Source organism: Protomyctophum bolini (assembly GCF_963924005.1).
Source record: "Protomyctophum bolini genome assembly, chromosome: 20".
Classification (NCBI taxonomy): Eukaryota; Metazoa; Chordata; class Actinopteri; order Myctophiformes; family Myctophidae; genus Protomyctophum; species Protomyctophum bolini.
In genome coordinates, this window is record NC_137881.1 from 15107214 (window position 1) to 15131690 (window position 24477).

Consider the following 24477-nt stretch of genomic DNA (forward strand, 5'->3'; position numbering starts at 1 on the left):
ATAGGCTACATTTTTATTCCAATTAATTTCGACATCTCACGCATGTGATGGATGATACAAGTGCGAGTCCGACACAGGAAGCGGACGCCTCTCTCTCTCTCTCTGTGTGTGTGCACGCCACACACAGGAATAGCGAGGCTACACAGGGCGAAATGTTTGTGATAGCATGTAGCCTACGCGTGCTGCAGCGAGACAGGACGTTAAATATTGATTTTCATTAAATAACCAGAGCAATAATCAGAGCAAATATCGTGCCGTGTGTACGAGCCATTAGTTTGCAGTTTCTCCAAAACAGCTCGGAACAGACGGGAGACAATAGAAGCGACATCAAAATGAAAATTTACGTGTGACGGATAACCTTTTTTTTCACGGCAAATGTTTTTAGCTCATATCTTTGCTTCTGTGGGGTCCCCGAAACAACAATTTCAGATCGGCGGTCCGCGACCAAATGCAGAAAATTCTGGGGGTCCTTGACATGAAATAGTTTGAGCACCACTGACATAGAAACAGAAAACTGTTAGGATTTAAGAAGACATTTGTAGAATATGGTGCTCAGTTCTCAATGGCATAAGTGGTTAACCCATTTTGGGCGGGAACCCCTTTTGGTGTTAGCATTATGTTATGCTTTAGCTATTGAAAAATAGCAGATCTACAAACTCATAGTGGCGCGCTACGAGCTTGTAGGTCTGCTATTTTTGAAAAGTCGATAGAAACATAGCTTTTTCAGAAGAATGTCAGGATGTAGAAGACATTTTTAGAATCAGAATGGGTTAAAATAGGCTTTAACAGAGTGCCTATGGACGGTGCACCCAGAGACACACTCAGGAACAAATCAATCTAACCAGAATAAGTAAGTGGACGGTGGTGGAAATGGGAAGCAGAGATTAGGTTAGACAAGATGGCTTTTGGTTAGAGGAGAGAGAGAGAGAGAGAGAGAGAGAGAGAGAGAGAGAGAGAGAGAGAGAGAGAGAGGAGATGAGATGTACACTGACCTGTGAGAGATCGGGGATGTCACCCTGATCTATTCCAACTTGCTGTTGTCACAAACAAACAAATAAGAAAAAAACAAAAAGGGGGGGAGAAAAGGATTGATTGAAACAAAATGGACAAATAAACAAAATCAATCAAAAGGAGAGGGCAGGGGATAAGATAGGAGGGCAAAAATAGAATGAAAAAGAAAACAGAAAAAAAAGGGTTTCATTAATTCATGCGGTGGCATCAACGTAAACATAAACAACAGAAATAAACAAGAAAGTAATGCGGCAGGACTCTGGTTGGCTGACTGACCAGGCGAAATGGATGCTGTGTGTGTGCGTGACAATGATGATTGGACGCCGTGAAAATGTCTGACCAATGAGGACGGATGGGGGCGTGGCCACTGATGGATGGTGAGGTTTCAACATTGAGACCGTTTTTTTTAACAACATTTAAAAAAGGGACATTTCACCAAAGATGACCACAGCAAAGAGACCGTAACCGACATTGAAAGCTTGTGTGCACCACTGACTTGGTTTTGGACACAGATAAGAGGCCACAAGTTCACAACACAGCATCCATCTGGAATAGCTGACGCAGTAGAGATGAACCGAACCTGGTTCGGACCAATCAGCGGAAGCTATACGGGCGGGATCTGCCAATCACCTGCCAAGTATAGCTTGAAAAATAAGGACCCGCCTTCTTCAGCGATTGGGCTGCATTGATACCAGATGGAAGTAGTCTGTCTAACTGTCAGGTTAAAAAAGAAACGTGGCTACAAGGACAAAAACGTGGCGAAAAAAGTAGCTTCAGCCCAATGGCGGTAGAACCGTTTGTTTGCCGACACAAAACTCACCCCGTTGTGTTCCGGTGGCTTCCGAGACCAAAGAACACACAACATGATATATAATGCATTCATATAAAATAAACATGGAATGCATTGACCTTTAGATTAGAATGACTGACACAAGGAGTGCACAAAGATGGTGCAACTGAATAATGGAAAGCTGCTCCTGTTTCATATTTCATACACATAAGTTTGTGTTGCCAGTGTTGTTGTTTATTGTGTCAGGGAAGCCAGCCGTTACAATTCTCACATGGAGGGAGAGAGGGAGAGAGGAGGGAGTTTGAGAGAGGAGAGAGGGAGTGAGCGAGAGGGAGGGAGGGAGTGAGCGAGAGGGAGAGAGAGGAGGGAGTTTGATTGATTGATTGAATACTTTATTGAAAATATATTTCAAAAGGATAAATTCACAAGAAAGCTGTTAGGCTTGTTTCCATTGTGGTCCTCTTGGGGAAAGGGGAAGGGGAGCAAGGGAGTGAGGGAGTGAAGGAGTGAGGGAGTGAAGGAGTGAGGGAGGGAGGGAGGGAGGGAGGGAGAGAGAGAGGAGAAAAGGAGGGAGAGAAAGACCGTCACGCGGCTAAAAATAGACAATTTACAAGTCTCAGCTCATCGCAGATGCGACGCGTTGTGAACTCGTAAATTGGCCATTTCCACTGTGGACTCCACGGTCGCATGATGACCGATAAAAGCAGGCTTAAGTGGAAGCGAGAGGAAGGGTTGGGGGGGGGGGGGGAGAGAGAGAGAGACAGAGACAGAGACAGAGAGAGAGAGAGAGGAACAGGCGAGTTGAGGACAGGAGAGAGGAGAGAAAGAGAAAGAGGGATGATCTGTTGGCGCTGCATGGCTGGATAGGAGGCTCTCGGGCATCCATCTTTGTCAGGTACAGGGGCGAGAGAGACGGAGAGACAGAGAGAGAGCTAACCGAGCACCTAACCACAGTCTCCATCTTAGGGGTTATTTTGGGTGTCTGTGTGTGTCTGTGTGTTCTATGTGTGAATGTGTTCTATAAAATAATAACACTAGAATTAACATTGAGTATGTCAGTATGCCTGTGTGTGTGTGTGTGTGTGTGTGTGTGTGTGTGTTTGTGTGTTTGAGCGCGCGTGAGACAGAGAGACTTATGTGATAGACTAAACCAGCTGGCAGCACATCTTTTTGACACATCTATGGCAGATTACACTTACCAGCTGGTTAGCAGCAGCTGCCCGTGTGCGTGTGCGTGTGCGAGTGCGAGAGAGAGAGGGAGAGAGATGATATCTTTTTTTAATCTTGTACAAAATAGTACGTTTCTGATCTTGTGCTACATCATGAACAATCCAGCCAATCCAATTCTCAGCTCATGAACTTGCCTTTGACGTCAAGCTCTGCAATAAGAGTTTGCATGCTTTTTTCTAAATCATAAATGCAGTGTTCTTCATCTGTGATTGGCTGCTACCAAGCCAATTATGTTGAACCCAATAAGGCTTCTGAATCTATACAGCATGACAACGTTCTTCTAATCGACATCCTGCGGTGTCTCTATGCCTCCGCTGCTCGCAAAGTGCTTCTGGAGTGGCTTTGAGTGGCCAATTTTTCCCCATAGTACGCCGTACACGGAAGTCTGCAACTTCAGATTTTTGTATGATTTATGACGAAGATTCTCACGGTGTAATTGCACCGCAGGGGCCAGCCGAGTGTGTGTGTGTGTGTGTGTGTGTGGGTGCGTGCGTGCGTGCGTGCGTGCGTGCGTGCGTACCTCTGCCACTTTGAGAAATTCGGACAGCTTGGTCATCCTGTAGAGGAACTTCTTGTAGATGTCCAGAGCATCTTTACACTGATTCTTCTTCATGTCGAAATATTTCTCTACAAAAATAGAGAAGAGAGAGAGGAAGACACGGAAAGGTTGAAAATGTACCCCCCAAACAATGACGCTTCATAATTGGGACATTTTATGTGAAGCTTTGTTTTTATGACGTGGAAGCGATTTTAAAATATCATCGCTGTCAGGCAGAAAAGAATAACCCGTCTTCCAATCGGTTCAACAAGGTTATTATTTAGGATATTGCAGGTGGCATTGGCCCCCAAATAATTGGCCAAAAGAAACTAAAGGATTTTACAATCACATACAGTAACATGAATATTGAAATACAGGAGAAGAAATAAGTGTCACAGCATTTCTTCTCTAAAACCTCATTGATTAAAACAAACAAAAAAAGACCATAGAAATGAACAGGCTCTGAAAATGCACATGTCTTAACCCATTCTGGGCGGGAACCTATTTTGGTGTTAGCGTTATGCTTTAGCTATTGAAAAATAGCAGATCTACAAGCTCATAGCGCGCCACCGAGTGGCGCGCTACGAGCTTGTAGGTCTGCTATTTTTGAAAAATCGAAGAACGACTGACATAGAAACATAGCTTTTTCAGAAAACTGTCAGGATGTAGAAGACATTTTTAGAATCTGATCTCAGGTCAGAATGGGTTGTGTGAACAGTGTTGTTGTTGATGGTGGTATGTGTACTACAACTACCATAACACTGCAGTGTTCTCAAAGGACCCCCAGATTGACATTCATCAGCCTGCGGACCCCCATTTGTACGGCTCCAGCAGTGATTCTCAACCGTTTTCATTTCAAGGACTCCCAGTTTGACATGCATTCAAGCTACGGACGCCCAATTAACGGCATTTCCATCTCTGGGACACCAATTTACTATATATTGTAAAATCAATGTTAATTAGCTAAATGCAACCACGTCGTACAATTTGTACAATTGTACAATTTGTACGCATTTGTGCACTCTCAGAGTTTGCACACTCTCAGAGTTACAGTCCCATATAGGGTCCATTTGGTTCCAACTATATCATTTTGCTGGGGACCCCCTGGGACTCCCTCAAGGGGTCCCCGAACCCCACTTTGAGAACCACTGTACTGCTAGTACGATAACACTGCCGTGTGCAGTAGAGACACAGGAACACATGGAAAAGACAAACATGACAGCCTGTCACAATAAAACACTTACAGTCCTATGAGAGCCTGTGTGTGTGTGTGTGTGTGTGTGTGTGTGTGAAAATATCTGTGTATCATGCTGAGAGTGTGTGATTGTGTCAATCTCTCCAGCTGTGTGTGTGTGTGTGTGTGTGTGTGTGTGCGCGTGCGTGTGTGCGTATCTTAATGTGAGCATGACAGTCAGTGATTGTGAGCCCAGCAGTAGACGTTTGATGTGTGTGTGTGTGTGTGTGTTCTAATCTACTGTATCACCTGCAGACAGATGGTGTGCACGTTATGAAGACACATGTTCATGTCTTCGTGTGTGTGTGTGTGTGTGTGTGTGTGTGTGTGTGTGTGTGTGTGTGTGTGTGTGTGTGTGTGCGACCATGCATGCACGATGCTTACCCAGCAGATTAATGACTCCTTCGTTGTAAGCAGCGAACAGCCTGATGGAGTCTTTGAAGAGTAGCATGAACGCTGAGTTGATCACTCCATTGGTCAACTCATTAGGATTGGCCTGGAGAGAGGGAGGGGGAGAGGAGAGAGAGAGAGGGGAGAGAGGGAGGGAGGAGAGAGAGGAGAGAGGGAGGGGAGAGAGAGAGGGAGGGAGCGGAGAGAGAGAGGGAGGAGAGAGATGAGAGAGGGAGGGGAGAGAGAGAGGGAGGGAGGGGAGAGAGAGAGGGAGGGAACGGAGAGAGAGAGAGAGAGGGAGGGAGGGAGGGGGGGGAGAGAAGAAGGGAGGAGAGAGAGAGAGAGAGAGAGAGAGAGAGAGAGAGAGAGAGAGAGAGAGAGAGAGGAGGAGACGAGAGAGAAGGCATGGGAGATGTCTGTTTTTACTTTGTTCACTTTGACCAGGTTAAATGTTACAGGCTGACTGACAGACACACACACACACACTTGACACTAGTTGTCACACTATCAGTGATAACATGTAGATGTAGACTATAGCAGTGATTCTCAAAACATTTACATTTCAAGTAGTGATACTGTATGCATGCACAAGCTACTATATCATTTATGAGCAGCAAAACTAGTTCCTATGTGTTTGCAAAGGGTTTGTATATTGTTTTTCCCACCGTTGCTGAGTCTCGGTGTCAGTTCAGTTGGAACTGAATGGATAAAACCAAACAGCCATGAAAACATCAACGCTGATTGGCTGTCGGGACGTGAATGTCGCTTACATTGGATTTTTCCAGCCAGGGCGAAGATACCAGGTGGCCGTTCACTTTGGTCGTGTCGCCCCATTCGCGCCACGCCAGTTCGTGTTACATTATGTTTATTATTATTATATATGTTTATTACTGGTTCATTTGTATTCTCATCGACTGGGCCTGATATTTACTTGAGTTGACTACAAATCTCATACTAGTGTTCATTGCGTCGATCTCAACATTAGGCCTGTGCTTGTACTTAATGCGAACGTTAGTTGTCCATTTCCATTCATTTGTTTTCACCCAGGTGTGAAATATATTGAATAACTCGCAGCAGGATAGCAGCACTGCATCAGGTTGGAGTAGTGTTTTAGTTAAGTCCCATTTTTGTCATCTGAGGGCAAGTACTGTACTGTACTGTACTGTACTGTACTGTACTGTACTGTACTGTACTGTACTGTACTGTACTGTACTGTACTGTACTGTACTGTACTGTACTGTACTAGTTTCACCGCCAATCCAAGGCTAGACAGACAGGTCCTGACTTACTCTAGTTTTAGTCGACTTAAACGTATTTTGGTGGGCCTTGATGACGTCGTAATGGCTGATTTTACACTTGCTGACAATAGCAGATCTACAAGCTCACAATGCGTCGCAGCGCATTGTGCGATTTGCGTGACCATCTGCAAAGATCTGCGCGACACTTTGTGTGATGTGCTATTTTCAGCATTCAACCAAGTGTAAGATGACTGACTATATCCGTTGTCCACTAGTCCCTTCCTAATTTTTCAGTCTAGTTTGTATTTGTTGGCGAAATTGTCAACATATTTTGTCTCAGTTTTAGTCATCATGGTTTAGTTTTAATCTAGTCTTTATTCAGTATTCCTCAGTGTAAAACGGTAGTTGACGATTTTTTTTAGTCATATTCATAGCAAAGCTGCGGTTGCTGCTCATCAGATTATCTGTGTTCAAAGTCACAACCATGGCAACATGGAGTGTTCTCTGAAAAGGCAGTTGAAATGTGAACATGCGTCACACACACACAGCCACGGCCGTCTGCCTCCTTCACAGTTTTACAGGGTAGCAACCACGTAGCAACCGTTTCATCATGCTCCTCTCTCTGTAAATATACCATAGGATTTTACTGAGCTTTATTTTATTCCAATATCAGCAACTGGGAGCCTTTTTTCTTTAACCCATTAAAGGGACATTTCACCTCTGGAAGAAACTGCAGTCACTCAATGTTAATAGTATTTCTAGTAGATAACAGTAGCACAATTAGAAATGTGCACCCTATGGGCAGAAAAATAATGAAGTCTGTGTGTTTGACTGGATTGTTGAAGTACTACAATGACCACAATGCTTTGGTGCACTGCCCCTCCTTGTGGAGGACACATCTTGGTCTCAAACATGGCGTCATGACTAAAATATCTAAAAACACATACATATTACACTTATAAAAAACCCAGGAATGTGTGTATTGTGTTCTAAACATAATTGAAATAAGATCTGGTTGCAAAAGGGGTTAAGTGGCCCTTTAAGAACTGAGGCCGATTATACAAATGCCTTCTAATCAGTAGTTCTCAAACTTTTTCATAATTCAAACGTATTCAACATTTCTTCAAACACTTTCAAGGTTTTTCTAGAGCTTATGTATCTGCTAACACAGGGGTTCTCAACGTTTTTGGCTGGGGACACGCGGAAATGCTTTGGCCATGTCTCGCAACCTCAAATACATCAGAAATAAATACTGAGGGTGCATGGTGGCACAGTCGGTAGTGCTGTCGCCTCACAGCTAGAAGGTCCTGGGTTCGATTCCCGCTGGGGACACTGTGGGAGCTGTGGACGTGTTCTCTCCTCCGCGTCAGCAGTGCCCATACCCGAGGCGGGGTTGGCGAAAGGGCCTTTCTGTGCGGAGTTTTCATGTTCTCCCCGTGTCCCCTAGGGTAGGTACCCTCACAAAAAACATGCAGTAATCCTGGTCTCTGAACTACCTCCCCCTGGCCAGCCGGGGCGTCTGATGGAGGGGAAAGGAAACCCCCCCCTCCAGGTTGAGAACCCCTGTGCTAACACAAACACACGTACCTGGAAGTCAAGCAGAGCATCCAGCTGGTTCTGAATGATGGGCAGGGTCTTGATCAACTTCTCAATGGCCATGGTGCGCATGACTCCGTCAATACTGGTGAGAAAAACAACACAATGTTCATATGGTGCGCATGACTCCGTCAATACTGGTGAGAAAAACAACACAATGTTCATATGGTGCGCATGACTCCGTCAATACTGGTGAGAAAAACAACACAATGTTCATATGGTGCGCATGACTCCGTCAATACTGGTGAGAAAAACAACACAATGTTCATATGGTGCGCATGACTCCGTCAATACTGGTGAGAAAAACAACGCAATGTTCATATACTGGTGAGAAAAACAACACAATGTTCATATGGTGCGCATGACTATGTGTCTATGTCAGTCGTTCTTCGATTTTTCAAAAATAGCAGACCTACAAGCTCGTAGCACGCCACTCGGTGGCACGCTATGAGCTTGTAGATCTGCTATTTTTCAATAGCTAAAGCATAGCATAATAAACAGGAACAGAGTGAGAGGAGCCCCCCCCCCAGCACTGTGTTTCATACACATTATGTCAAATAAACGATGATGTTTTTGGTATAGCCACACCTAAGGCTTTACGTCTTGAATCTTTGCTTTTATGAATTATCAAAGATCATTAGGGTTTTCTGGAACATGTTGCTAGGTTGACCACTTTAAATACACAATTTGATCAATTATTAATAACTAATACGCGGACAGGTCTAAAAGCTTACAACAGTTGTTGTACGCTTGTGTGACATCATTCCATAGAAGGCATGCTGACGTATATGGAATCAAATCAGTCGTGGTGGCTGAGAACTGAATGTGGTTCGGATGCTACCAAGTGGCAGTAGAATTGCTTGACAGCTACTCCCCACCCAAACAAGCCAGGAAAAAGACGGGCCCGAAGAAGCTTGGGAAATGAAATGAAAATGTGGTGAGCCACACCCTTATACTGTATCTTTACATTCTACATTCTTCCTTTTCATGTGTCTAAATGAATGCTATGGAGTATTACATTATGTTAGCTTTGTTATTTAGAGTCTTACAGTATATATGTGGTAGCCATGTTGTTTAATTATCTTCAGCAAGTTGCAAACGATCCAAGTGGAGCAAACAAGATGAGAAACCTGTATTTTTTTGCATGTACAGTACATGTACATGTGCATGCGTGTGCGTGTGTGTGTGTGTGTGTGTGTGTGTGTGTGTGGCTATGCTTACCCTCTCTTCATCTTGGTGAAGTCTACAGCCACCAGTCTGTAGGACATGGCCTTCTCATTCAGATAGCGACTGTAACGCCTGATGAATGTAGACATGTCATAACCTATAAAAGAGAAAGACAGAGGGGAGAGAGAGAGAGACAGGGGGAGAGAGAGAGAGAGAGAGAGAGAGAGAGAGAGAGAGAGAGAGAGAGGGGCAGAAAAGGATAGAAAGAGGCAGAGATGGAGAGATAGGGGATGAGAGACGAGAAAGAGAGAGGAGTGGACCAAAAGAGTGAGGGGTTGAGGACAGGAGAGGGATAGCCAGGGGGACACGAGAGGAGAGAGATAAAGAGCAATGAATGGGGGTGAATACAGATGGGGGAGGATGGAGTAGAGAGTGATACAGTAGGGAGGAACGTGTGAAACGGCTTCCATCATCCATCCACAGCACGTGCTACTGAGAGGGCTCGAGTTCACTGTGGTGTGTGTGTGTGTGTGTGTGTGTGTGTGTGTGTGTGTACTACATATCATATCCTGTATGATATGTAGTGTTACAGAAGTGTCCTTGAGCAAGAAGCTGAAGTTGGTGCCTTGCATGGTTTCTTCCACCATTGGTGTATGAACGTGTGGGTGAATGCAATGCACAATCTATGCAAAGCACCGTGGATGAAGGCGCTACATAAATGCACCATTTACCATTTATTAACCATGCATGCATTTTGTGGGACTTGCATGTTTGCTTTTGTCATTTTAATCGTGTAGTGTGCAGCTATATAAAAAAAAACAGTTATTATTACTTGTGCAAGCAGAGCGTGCAAGTACTGTAACCGGCTGCGTATGTCGGTGTTGTCCGTCGGCCAATCAGGGATTGGCTGATGAACTGGCTGGGTATGGGATTGGCTGGGTATGTCGGGGTAAGACAGGTAGTTCCTTATTGGCTGTTGATGGTGACGTGACTAAGTACGTTTCAAGGTTGGTCTTACGGGTCTAAAGGATTTAGAACAGCAGTTGTAATAGACATTAGTTAGTAGCAGTACTTGCATGCTCTGCTTGCGCACAAGTAGGCCATGTATGGCCAACTTGTGTGCAAGGCGCAAGTTGGCACCTTGACAGAGTGCCTTTCTAGATATTATTATAATTATACAAATGTGTGTGTGCTTGAATACCTTGCAGTGCGCCCTTATCCAGGAAGTTGTTGAGGTTGAAGAGAGTGTTTCTGGAGGCCAGGTACTGGATGAAACGCTGCAGAACACAACAGAGCAGACGGGTTAATTTAGCGTCCCTAGGGCACTTCCCGAAATTGAAAATAGCGAGGCGATGTTATATCGATATGAAACGCCTTAGGGCGAGTATACTCATCCACCGCACCTCGTGGAATTAACCCATTTAGACCAGAGTTAAAAACATTCTTTGAAAGAATATATATTCAAAGATTTGCGCTACATTTTCACGATTTTTCAAAAATAGCAGATCTACAAGCTCGTAGCGCGCCACTCTTGTAGATCTGCTACATATAACATGTTTAAAACACCAAAAGGGGTTCCCGCCCAAAATGGGTTAATTAATAGATAGGCGAGTATACCCGCCCTTAGCATCAATTGTGTTAATACCTTTTCACGACACTAGATATACAACGTTTGGCACAGATTGAATACTCACACACACATAGTATGCATGTTTCACTCTGAATACTCACATACACATACGTAGTATGCATGTTTCACTCTTTTCACATAGAGACAGACTTGGTTGGTGTGCATACTGATCATCATATTTATAGATTCTGCAAATGAACCTTGCAATTTAGTTAGAAAGGGCATTTTCCGTCAATGCTACATTAGCATTAACGGCATGATGTAATTGATCAGATAGTGATTCCACCCCCACCCCCCCACCCACATACACACACACACACACACACACACACACACACACACACACACACACACACACACACACACACTATTCTCTAAGTATGTATACGTTTCCGCTAATTAGCCAGAAGCAACTGCTTCTGTGAGGCCACAAGTCAAAGACCAAAATATAAATGTGACCACAATGGAGAGTAAAGAGTAATTAATGCCAAATAAAGCCCGATTAATGGTCTAATGCTGTCAAAACTGCAATGTGAGCTCACAGATCAGCTCCTTTAGCTACAGTACATTTGGACAACACCGCCATACAAACAAACTGGTATAACGTTGTATTCATGAAAAACTAAAACATGAAGGATGAAATAATATGGAGGTGCAGAGTTTCTGCCCGACAGTGACGGAACGAAACATGAAGCTATCAGCCTTTTCAATTAACCCAATAACACCTGAGACCAGATTCTACAAAATGTCTTCTAAATCATGACAGTTTTCTGAAAAACCCTATGTTTCTATATCAGTGGTTCTCAAACCATCTCATATCAAGGATCCCAGAAATTATAAGTAATTGGCCACCACTGATTTTTCAAATCCACAAGCTTGTAGATTTGCTATTTTCAATAGCTAGTTTCAAATAATGATTAAAGTGGTTATAAGCGAAGGTGACACAGATGCGTCCTCAGGTGGAAATGCCTTAAACGAGGCATGACATTGAAATGGAAGCACAACTGCACAAACTCTCAGAACATGAAACATTGGTCTAAATGTTGTCCGGTTTCAAGGTTTCGGCTTGACAGCCACGGACAAGACATGTTCTGTACTTGACCCTGTTTTGACAATGATGAATCGACGGGATCGATGGAACCAAACAAAATGTGAAAACACGCTGGAGCCTCCAGTGACAGTGAAAAACGGTGAATTAAAGGCACGCTCCAGCCTGGAGGTATCCTTTCAGTGTGGGTTTAGGCCACCGCCAAATTAAAAGATAAAAGAAAAACTAGTTTTCCACTCTCAAATCAATCAAACAAGCTATACCTGTGAAATAGTTCTAGCTATAGTATATACAACGGCATGTAAAGTTGCATGGAAACGTTCTTCTAAAAACAAAATGATAAAAATAATATTATGTGTAGTGGTGTCAGTCGTCAGTTTCTCAAAGTCGCGTTAGGACCATCAGGGTGGCCAACATGACATGACATGGACCACGGGAAGTGTATTTATTTATATGTTTTAATGTTAAAAATAAATGTTTTCCAGAATATCTGCGGGCACTATAGGACCCTGCTAGCCTGGCATAGCCAGATTAATATAACTGCGTAGATATTAGTCTGGAACTTGCAAGCCGTTACAAAACGGATTCCGGAACGTTGAATAGCGTTCATTTCTCACAATTCCTTCCGTTTCGACAAATTATGTAATGGCATGGAATCTGGTGGTAGCACCAGATGTCTTCAAATTAGATCACTGGGATTAATTAAGTTGGTAGTCATGGCTGCCAGTTCCCACCTGATGTCATGTGGTAGTTCCGCCTGATCAAAACCGGACCGAATAACCGCTAGCTTGCATAACGTCTTCAGACTAGGGCTTAAGTCTAAGATGTACATGTCGTGGAATGCGTTCCATGCTCCAAAGAGGAGGATACGATCTCCCACCATGCAACAGCACATGTCACACAACCGTAGACATGGGCCTCTCCCCTTGGGCTCGACCTTCTTCCAGGAGAAGGTCTCCGGGTTGAACTTCCACAGATCTTTGAATGTCCGCTTGGAGTTGTCACCCATGAAAATGTACAGCTCTCTGTTGTAGCAAAAGGCTGAATGATCCTCGCGACCCTTTGAAAGAAGCTCTGCGGTAGGCGTGCTCAGCCAGACGTCGGTCTCCGTGTCAAACACTCGGACACTGTTGTCGTAGACGCCGCAGCCCCCGAACACAAACATCTTTGTCCCAATGATTGTGGCTGAGTGACCTTCTGAAGTGGGCGGCGGAGTGCCTCTGGTGTTTATTAAATACCAGACCATCGCGGGGGTGTCCAGCTTGTAGATGTCATTAGTCTGTCCAGTCTGCTTGAACCATCCTCCGTAGACATACATGGCCGTCCCTAAAACACAGGCCGAGTGGTACTCACTCCCCACTGGAACAACCCCAGACATCTTGTGCTTGATCCACCCGTGGGTGTCGACGTCGAACGCATAAAGAACCTTGCGGTCGTCCTCTCTGTAAGAATTACCCCAGATATAGACGATCTGTGATATCAGCGCGGCTGTGTAGCCGTCACGTAACGAGGGACCCTCGAGGGTACGTTGTCCACCTCCTCCGGTAGCCACCGGGGACACCTTCGTCCAGCGCAAAGACACTGTGTTGAAGACGCACACCTTGAGCTGATGACGCCTGTCACTCATGTGCCCTCCAAAGGAGTAGACCTCATGACCGACGGCAACAGCAGCTCGAGCGTCTATCGAAAGAATCTGTCCTTTCAAATGAACCGTCCAGCAAAACATTTTTCACACATTTTCCACAAATGTGAAGTATTCCTATGCTATGAAATATTTGGGAGTGTAATTGTACGCAATGCCAGGTATATTGATTCAGGTTAAACAAACGTCACGCAAAGCTTTGGTTTGGGTTGGCCAATGAATTAAGCAGATGCCTGTTGGACTGCCCTAATAAGGTGAACCCCAGCCGAGACAGGGGCTCTGGAAATCCTCCACACTACACGGCACAGTGTGTTCAGCGCTACACATAGCACAATGTTCATACGTGTTCAGGTGGACCTGTTGCAAAAAAGTTGACATTGCTATGACGACACTGTGATCGTTGAGTGACGACCTCATCTTTCTAAAAATCGACGGTGTGTTTGTGTGTGTGTGTTTTTTACATTTAAGTAAAAGGGATATTTCACTTTTCAAAAACAAATAGGAATTATTGTTGACCTTTTGTGCATGTGTGTGGGGGCAAGTGAGAATGCTGTATGCCTGAAATCTACAATAAAAAGCAAGTTTGCCAGTTTTGTTTGACATCTGATTTGACTGTGCCTCCAACACGACTGTGTGTGTGTGTGTGTGTGTGTGTGTGTGTGTGTGTGTGTGTGTGTGTGTGTGTGTGTGTGTGTGTGTGTGCGTGCGTGCGTGCGTGCGTGCGTGCGTGTGTGTCAAAGTAATAGTGCAGAGAAAGTGCTGTCTTGAAATTTGTTGAGGGCAACTTTCAGGGCAAAGAAAATGCACTCTGTGGATTGGGAATTGTGTGTGTGTGCGTGTGTGTGTGTGTGTGTGTGTGTGTGTGTGTGCATGCCCGCGTGTGTGTGTGTGCTGCAGAGAAGGAGAGAAGTAGAAAAGGGCAGCACAGCAGAGAATCAAACTAAAGAAAGAAAGTGCAACATCTCATAAGACAGAAAGGGACTGAAGGGCCGTTGACACGAAGCCTGATTGCTGGAAATAATTGAACGGTTTGCGGAATCAGAGTCCACACCACATCTAACGACGTTAGGGGAACCTTTAATACAATTATATGGTTGAGGTCCACACTTGGCTGGACAAAATACCAGTACTAGGGGGGCACCATTGAGCATCATCAAGGGCATGAGAAATCATTTGTTACAACCTTGCATAGAAATCGGTAAAATATATTTATATACAGTACAGTATGACCAGGAATGTGTTTCAGCGCAGACCCATCATGTATCAATTATCTAAAATGAAATACATTTATGGTCTGATTTCACCCATTTCCACATAAATTCTATAAGCTCACAAAGACAAAGAAAGCCTGATACACAAACACACACTGATGATTCACTATGGAGGAATGACATTGTAGTTGTGACCAGGCTGTGTACTCCATGAACACAGGTACACACACACACACACACACACACACACACACACACACACAGAATGTGTTGAATAGGTGTGAAGGGTAAACGCTAAATTGCGTAAGAGGAGAGATTTATTTTACAGTGTGTGTGTGTGTGGTGTGTGTGTGTGTGTGTGTGTGTGTGTGTGAATGCCTGCAAGGTATTAGGTAATGATGCTAATATAGTGTACAGGCTACTTCTGTCAATGCACCAGCTGGATCATGGCGGTGGTGTGTGGCGTGCGTGTGAGCGTGCGTGTGAGCGTGCGTGTGAGCGTGCATGTGAGCGTGTGTGTGTGAGCGTGTGTGTGTGAGAGAAACTCTTGAGAGGTCAGCGATGGAGTCAAACAACATGAGTCACCGTTTTAGACGCTCACATGCCGGTGGGGACATCAAAAGCTGAAGTGAGTGGTGCTGTGCTGTGCTGTGCTGTGCTGTGCTGTACTGTACTGTACTGTACTGTACTGTAGAGCTCTTCACCGGACCAATTCCGAAAATACCCGAGTTGACCAGAGACCCGCTCGGGTCGGAGTCGTGTTTTATCGTAATCACTGGGACAGGGTCGGAATTGGACGTATCCCCCTGGAATGTGGGTCTGTCAATCATTATGTGGATCCGAGAAGACCCGTAGGCTACTGTGTGTGTGACGTGTGTGTGTGTACTGTCTGTGCTTTTTTGTTGTTGTTGCAAATGTTAATAAAATATTCAATCAGTGTATGATTGTGTGCCAGTCTAACTGTAGAGACTCTATCCACTGCATGTTGCGCTCTGCTGCGCATCGCTGTGGAGGAGAAAGTGTGATAATTTAGGCTGACCTAGGATCAGGTTAGTGTTGCAGTGGCTGCGTTACGTGTGATGAATATGCTGGTTTAGGATCAGCAGCGCAAGACCAATGCAATGCAAGCCCCGTCCTGCATGGTTTGCCTTGCGCTGATTTGAATGGAAACATCTGCGTGCAATTGTACTTTATATCACGATCACGGATCCCGACAACAGTGTTGACCTCAACAAGGTGAAAGCAAACTAGCAAAGCTCAAATCAAATGAATATAGGAAGGTTAAAGCAACCATGACAACTCTCCTGTGTATCCCATTCGCCACACGTGGATAAAGAAGAGAGCAAAGTAGGTGCTGTTTATAAGTGCATTGAGTGTCGTGCCTTGTTAATATTCCATTCAGCCAAGACCAGTACATGTCTCTGCTAAAACTCTGATGATTGTGTGTAAAAAACAAATGATCCGTTTGGTTAATTTTAAATGCACGCACGCTGAGGAGAAGAGAAGAGACAGGTCTCTCTCACCCTCTGCTGCAGCGCACAGCCTGCAGGGTACCTCTCTCTCTGTCTGTCTGTGTCTCTCTCTCTCTTTCTCTCTCTCGCACTTTAATCATAAAATGGTAATTGGACAATACTTCCGCTATATTATTTCACATAGTCCACATTTATGTCTGCCTGGCTGGGTCGGGTCTCTCGGAATGTCGGAAATAATACACATATATATGTCTCTGTGCGTACGTACGTATGTACGTCTGGAATCCACGTTAGCCCCACAAACTTCTAATTTGACACACGTTCCACACCCCCACAGGGAGTGCAGTGCCCGGTGTCAGAACTAGCCGGTTATCCAGAACCAGCACAAAAGCCTTTGGGGGGGGACACAGACAAAATAACTGGGTGGGGCATGCATTTCCAACTTGCATCGTTGCAAGTAGGCTAGTGCCCACCGGGCACCGCTCTAGTGTTGAATAATTTAGACTTTTTAAACACAAATCTTCAGAACTACTGAGAACTAATTTCGTGTTTGAGAACTAGTGATTTGGAAGGCCTCAGGTCTTATGAGTTGAACAGCCTGCCTGTGGCAAAATGACACTGAGATGAGAGAAGGCTGCAGAGAATGCTATTTTCAGCACGCAACCAAGCATAAAATGACTGGTCTTTTACTTCTACTGGATCTCTTCTCCACCAGTCTCTCCCTAACATTTTAGTCTAGTTTTTGAGGGGCACAAGCCCCCTCCTGTATACAGCGTTTGACCCCACACGTCTCAATATTTGACAATGAAAGGAGAAATTATGTCAAATGTCCGCCATTCTGATTGGCCAGTATGAGATGATTCATGATGATGTACGATGATAATAGCGCCCCTCACTTCACACGGGTGGGATTTTTATTTAGCCTTAGGTTTAGTCGTCATAGCTTAGTTTTTACCGAGTTCCATTTAGTTTTCCTCAGTGAAAAAGGGAGTCGACTAACATTTTTCGTCATAGTGTACAGTAGTGCTGCACAATTAATACGAACAAACCTATGCGATCTCATTTCTAAGAAAGTTGGCTGTGCAATTCATTTTAATGACTACAAGAGAGAGACTTTAAGAGAGGTTTAAGTCCAGCACTTTAATGCTGTCTGTTTAAAGCCACAGTAGTTTGTTCCGGGTGCCACATTTTGAATGTAGAAATGTTCAGCAACCACAGACTTATATTAAGACAAGGGAAAAGAGAATCATGTGAGTCTCAATGATCGTGATCTCAATTCTTGTGGAGGAAAATAATCGTGCCGCGTTAGTTTTAGTATACGAAATCAGCACACTTGACTCCTTCGGGTGGCTTCTGAGTGGAGTGCGGTTTTGATCCACAGCACTGGAGTCAGAGTCCCCCGCTCTAGACTAGACTAGCTGCCACTTTTGACACGGACATGACACGAGCCACCTTCCTTCGCCACCTTCAGCCCAGTTGGGATGAAATGTCAGCAAATGCTCAGATCAAACGGGCTGCTTGAAAAATCTTTAATCCTCTCTGTGGCCCCGGGGAGCAGTCTGTCATCGTTGGAATATATTATATATTTTATTAAAAGGAATGAATTCTTCCTTTTGCCGGCTCGAAGTCATTAACCCGTGAAACCCCGGGGGAAAAGCATCCACGGATGCAGATCTGCAAGTTCACGGCACGTCACTTTGTGGCGCGCTGCGAGCTTGTACATCTGCTAGTTTTAAACATTTTTGAAAAATTTGAAGGCATTGTGTAGAATCAGTCTCAGGTACACACACACACACACACACACACACACACACACACACACACACACACACACACACACACACACACACACACACACACACACACTATAACTGACCAGCTGCCACAGTGGCTCCATTCCAAAAGTCTCCACTTACTGTACTTCCACTAGATTTTACAGTTTTTAAAGAGAAGACCTTAAGCTCTTAATGATAAAGAATGACCAACAAGCACAATAAACCAGTAGTTCCCAAATTGGGATCCGGGAACCCTCATGGGGTCCTTGACTCTGAGTGTACAAATGGAACCAACCCTAACAGGTCAATTTGGTTCCATTTGTACACTCTGAGTAAAATTAACATTGACTTTACAATATAAATTAGGGGTCCCAGAGATAGAAATGCCATTAAATGGGGGTCCGTAGACTAATGCATGTCACACTGGCGGTCCTTCAAATTACAATGGTTGAGAATCACTGCTAGAGCCGTAAAAATATTCTCTTATGGGCGTCCTGACTCCTTATGGGGGTCCGACTCCTGACTCCTTATGGGGGTTCTGACTCCTTATGGGGGTCCTGACTCCTGGCATATCTCTCAAAAATTTTGTAATTGTATCCACAAAACTCGTGAACACACACGCGCGGTGCGCATTGTACTCATTTCATTTATTGATTACCCATTTACATGAGTTGAGGGGGGAAAGAAACATTGTGTCTGCCTGAAGCTGATTGAAGAGGTAGGTAGGTGTGTGTGTGCGTGTGCGTGTGTGTGTGTGTGTGTAAGAATGAGAAAGAGTGAGTGTGCCTGTGCATATACGTGTGCTTTTGTGTGCAAGGGCAAATGTGTGTGTACAACGTGCATGCGAGTGTGCGCTCGCTCTTGGCCACTGGGCTGGGTCACCCTGGAGTCTTTTCAGATAGGATGCTTGTGCGGGAGAGATAAGCAGCGGTCCTTCAAGAACAGACAGACACACACACACACTCCATCACTCTCACAGTGAGCTCCCCCCCCCCCCCCCCCCCCCCCCACACACACACACACACACACACACACACACACAATCACTCTAACAGTGAGCCACCCCCCCCCCCCCCCACACACACACACACACACACACACACATAAAGAACCTTGTTTTCATTTCTACTATCTCTGCCTCTTGTCTCATCACTTTTGTGTCTGCAAGAATCCACACTACTGGCTGATAGGAAGAACATGTCAACTGCCTACCGTGGCGTGCGTGTGCGAGTGTGTATGTGTTAGGTCAAGCTGACTCTAATAGGGTCACTTGGCAGAATAATAATCTGAAGTCCTTGGACGGACACACACACACACACACACACACACACACACACACACACACACACACACACACAGAGCCCCTGGTCTTGTTTTCACTCTCACGCCACAATTCAGTCAGCAGTTTTTTTTAATGCTTTTCCTATATATGTCTCTGCCTGTGTGTGTGTGTGTGTGTGTGTGCGTGCGTGTCTTATTCTCACTCTCTTCATCCTTCTGTCAGCCTTCTCTTTTCTCTCTCTCTCTCTCTCTCTCTCTTTCACTTCCACTCCTCTTCATCACTCTCCACACAGCCAACACTCTCTCTCCGTTAAAAGGCTATTTCTTTCAACTTTCTCACAGATGTCCCATCTTTCTACGAGCTTGACCAGGCAGTCTCAAGGCAGACAAGTCCCTCCATCCCTACCCTTCTCCTTTATTGGCATGAGAAATGGCATTGTGTATGTTCGCATTGCCAAAGCAAAAGTGGAACAAAAGAATCAAACAAAACAATGCATGTACTGTATGTACAATTAAATGGGAATAAAGAAATGTAACCTTGCAACCAAACGGTTGCGAGGAGTTGCATGGTGACCCATTGGTGTGGGCCATTGAATTGAATCACTTGGGTGGACTTGGGTCGACGTGCAACAGGACACATCACACCACTGGGACCAACGCTAAAACCGTCTGGACCCTTTGGTGTGGTCTGGGCTTAAGAGAAAACCATCTAACAAAACCATAAGAATTGTGCATTTGCTCTCATAAATAGTTATACAACCACATAGGACAGCAGTCTTTGAATGTTTTGAATTCACTTGGTATAAAACCGTTGGGAAAATAGCAGCAATTCTAAATTGGAAAACAAAAATAAAATGTGATGGTATGGTATGGTAATGGGGGCACTCATTTGCACACCAGCATGCCACGGGCACATGTGATCAATTGAAGAATATTTTTGTTTATAATCCTTGACCCTCACAACCTATTTGTTCAGTCAAGTGCCATATCAGCTGATTTAATGTGAAATGTTTCGACAATGGCGACACAAATTTGCATATAAAATGGTATATGGGACTTTTTGACTCTTTGCCACCAACGAACGCGGGACCTCATTTTTCTCTCCACAACCCGCCATCTGCCAGAACGAAATAAATTTAATAAATAAATGTAATTTATTCCAGTAATTAAAAATAGCATTCTCACGGCCTACTGTACATTACAGATCTGACGTGTCGTTTTTCTGCTCAAAATGAGCTGGGATCTTTAGGACCTTATAAAACCTGAAAACAAGCTAAGCCAATGCTGATGCTACTCCTCCATGTACAACAGCAGCTGTATGGGGGATACATGTCTGGTTAGTCAGGGGGCACTTCGTCTTTGGTTTTTCACTGTGTTCATTGTGTATTTTGTTCAGTTAAGTGCATGATTGGCTGACTTATAGTGAAAATGGATATTTCAGCACTAATTTGGGTAGGGGACATTTTGAAAACTTTAACATAGCTCATCATAGTGTACCCAGTTCCTTTCCCAATCTAGAAACACTCCTTAGATGTATATTTTACCGAGAGCGGGGGACATCCCACTCGATACATCTCTCTCTCACTTTATTTAGAACCATTTATATTTATTACTTGAAACACTAAACAAGGTTATGGACGTAACTCGATGAGAACTGGGATTTAAAAATACTAAAAAGGACAATAATCTTGGCAAATATCGCAGAGATAATCGCCAATTCATTGTGGATAAAGAGAAGATATGGTACTGTACATGTGCCCTTCACACACAATCCCTGCCTCCCTCCCTCTCTCTCTCTCTCTCTCTCTCTCTCTCTCCCTCCCTCCCCAGCTCATCTCTCTCCATCATGTCTTTCCATCATTTCTATTCTTTTTTCTCAGCTTATCTCCTCTTCTCCAGTCCTTTTTGTCCTTGGCTACCCTTTCTCTATTCATCGCTTTCATCAACCCCTACCCAGTCGGCTGCCAGACAAGCCCTTTCACTCACTCTCTCTCTCTCTCTCTCTCTCTCTCTCTCTGTTCATCAAACGTCTGTCTCATTTACACATTTTGTATATTTTCACTTTATTACCTGCATTTCTTTGTCGAGCTGTCGCTCAATGTTCGCCAGCTGTGCTTCAATGCTTACGCAACCACCTCTCTGTCTCCTTCTCTCTCCCTCACTTCCTATTTTCTCTTGAATCCAACACAGTCTCTCTGCCACCACATTTCTCTTGAATCCAACACAGTCTCTGTGCCACCACATTTCTCTTGAATCCAACACAGTCTCTGTGCCACCACATTTCTCTTGAATCCAACACAGTCTCTCTGTGCCACCACATTTCCCTTGAATCCAACAGTAAATTGCGCCACCATCACTCTTTTACTGTACTCTCTCTAATCTCTCCTGCCTAGGTCTGTCATTCCTTCGTTTTTCTGTTTTTCTGCCAGCCACCTCCCCTCCTCTTCCCCACAGTGTGTCTCATAAACACCTCAACCGGGTTCCTCAGGGGTCTATACTAGGTCTCCTGCGGTTCCCAAACTGGAGGTCCCCAAATTATTTAGTGGGGGTCCCCAGATGATTAGCTTGATGTCACTCAGCACTGCAGTAAACAAACCAACATGGAGGGGGGGGGTCATGGCCTGAAAAGTTTTGGAACCCAATTTAAAAAAATCACGACTAGAGAAAACGTAAAAAATAAAAGAAACCACAGTATAGAACACTGAAGGCTGAACTATTATCTGGCATATCTTGTATCCTTGTTCAACAACAAAAAGACATGTAACACTCGATGTCTAGTCACTACAGGCAATGACTAGTGACTACTGACTTGGCCCCATTTCCATTATCTACCTTAATCATTTCAAGGAGCCTCAGTTAGTTTGAAATGCATTACACCACAAACTCCCATTTACTACCATTTTTATTTTGTGTGTTACTTATAAGGTAACCCTGCGTTTTTGATATTTTCTTCTGCGGTTTTTTTCAGCATTTTTCCAAAAAGCGGCAACTGTCTGCAAGGACCTTAGCTCTGAGAATGTATAAATGGCCTTTGTACATTGTCAGAGTTACTCTCAGACCCACAAGGGTCCATTTGGTCAAAGTGATGCTCCCCGGACCTCACTTTGAGAACCACTGTTCTAGATAGAGAGAGAGCAAGGAGAGAGCGAGGCGGCAAAGGGAGTAGACATTGAGAGAGAGAGAGAGAGAGAGAGAGAGAGAGCATTGGAGTCATTAAGGACATGAGGAGATGGGGACAGTCTGGGGAGGACAATGTAGAAAGTGCTGATGCTAAGCAGAACAGGCTGTGTGTGTGTGTGTGTGTGTGTGTGTGTGTGTGTGTGTGTGTGTGTGTGTGTGTGTGTGTGTGTGTGTGAGAGAGAGAAAGAGCCATCTTTTTAACACTGTATGTATTAACACCTGCGTGTGTGCCATTCTGCACGCACTCAGGACTGTGTGTGTGTGTGGGGGGGGGGGGGGGGGTTTGTGCAGTATTATGCTCACACAGGGACTCATACGTGTGCGTCCGAGCCCCTGTGTATCCAAGCGTGTGTGTGTGTGTGTGCGCGGTTAGCATAAAGTAGCTATATGAATCACCCCCCCCCCCCTCACCGCTGCTGTCCAGATAGCCCAGTTACTCTTATTTATTCCAGTGACATCACCAAAGCCCATCTCCTCTCTGCTCTCAGCTCCTATATGCTGACGCACACGCAGTGAATGAGATGTACATACGGACACATTGAATGGATCCTTTTCATCTGCAGTGACATTGTGTGGACGTGCAATATTGGAGATCTCATCTATTGGATTAACTAATGTCTTCTGTCTGGACGACCTACTTGTTTTTTTGTGCAGTGTTGCGGGATTCAAATCTGTCTCGTGAGCTCACAAAAACACAGACACACACACACACACACACACACACACACACACACACGTGTACCTGACCGCATGAGACTATATTTCACCGTCACAGGTCCAAATAACAGTTATGTTATTATGTAAAAATAATAATAATGCATGGTGGCGCTGTCGCCTCACAGCTAGAAGGTCCTGGGTTCGATTCCCGCTGGGGACGCTGTGGCCGTGTATCAGTGCCCGTACCCTGGGCACTGATCATGGTCACGGTCGGGTTTCTGTGTGGAGTTTGCATGTTCTCCCCGTGTCCCCTAGGGTAGGTACCCTCACACAAAAACATGCAGTAATCCTGGTCTCTATACTGCCTCCCCCTGGCCATCACTACAAAAGTTACTTTTGTGAGACACTATTGTATGGTGAAGTTACATTTTTCCCAAAATATGGAGATGGCAGCGTCAATATTTTGAGAGAGAAGCGAAAGGTGGTTTAATAACAGCCTGAGGAACACTAACCACATGAACCCTCCTCGCCTTCCCGTTCCTTCCCGTTCCCTCTCCTCCCAGCCACCTTTCCTCCCCTGGAACCAAGCATTATGTTCCGTGTGGGCGAGACATCCACACTCCCAGGGGAGGAAGGCAGCAGGCTGAGCCGAGGTGTCCATAGACAGAGCACCTCGACGGGGACAGACAGCCAGTGGAGGCTTGGTGGGAGGAGGAGGGAACATGGACCTCCCCCCTATTGTCTGGAGCTTCCTGCTAGACTGTTTGGGTACATGGCAACAGAAGTGTAGATAAATACAACCACACACACACACACACACACACACACACACATGTACACAGTACAGTATGCAAGATACACCCACACACCACACTGTACAAGTGCAACAATAACGAATGAGACCTCAATAGCCGTACAACCGATTATGTAATAATTGTGACAACGCTACCTCTCTGGCCACTGAATGTACAATATAAATTGGGGGTCTGTAGACTAATGCATGTCAAACTGGGGGGTCCTTAAACGGGTTGAGGATCACTGCTAGAGCCGTAAAGATCTTCTGTTATGGGGGTATATCTTTTCAAACGGGGGTCTGCGGGCTAATGAGTGTCAATTTGGGGGTCCTTGACATGAAAAAGTTTGGGAAGCACTGCATGGGGAAGTAGCTCAGCATTATACTTCTTGGCAGAAAGGAAAGATAAACTGGAGGCAAAGGGCTGAGAGTGTATCAATACTGGGCGGGTTTGGCCTGCCTACGATTCAGACCATTTCAAAATCGTGCGCGCACTGCACACACACACACACACACACACACACACACACACACACACACACACACACACACACACACACACACACACACACACACACACACACACACACACAC

The 24477-nt window shown here is 44.8% G+C and overlaps 1 protein-coding gene across 1 annotated transcript in view; it reads right to left on the reverse strand.

Moving 5' to 3' along the window:
• LOC308334873 (phosphatidylinositol-binding clathrin assembly protein) overlaps positions 1-24477 on the reverse strand; it is a 106882-nt gene that overhangs the window by 45627 nt on the left and 36778 nt on the right. Inside the window, 6 exon segments of the mRNA XM_080791754.1 lie at positions 993-1034; positions 3552-3658; positions 5188-5299; positions 8019-8112; positions 9249-9351; positions 10396-10471. Coding sequence (XP_080647880.1) covers positions 993-1034; positions 3552-3658; positions 5188-5299; positions 8019-8112; positions 9249-9351; positions 10396-10471 — 534 coding nt within the window.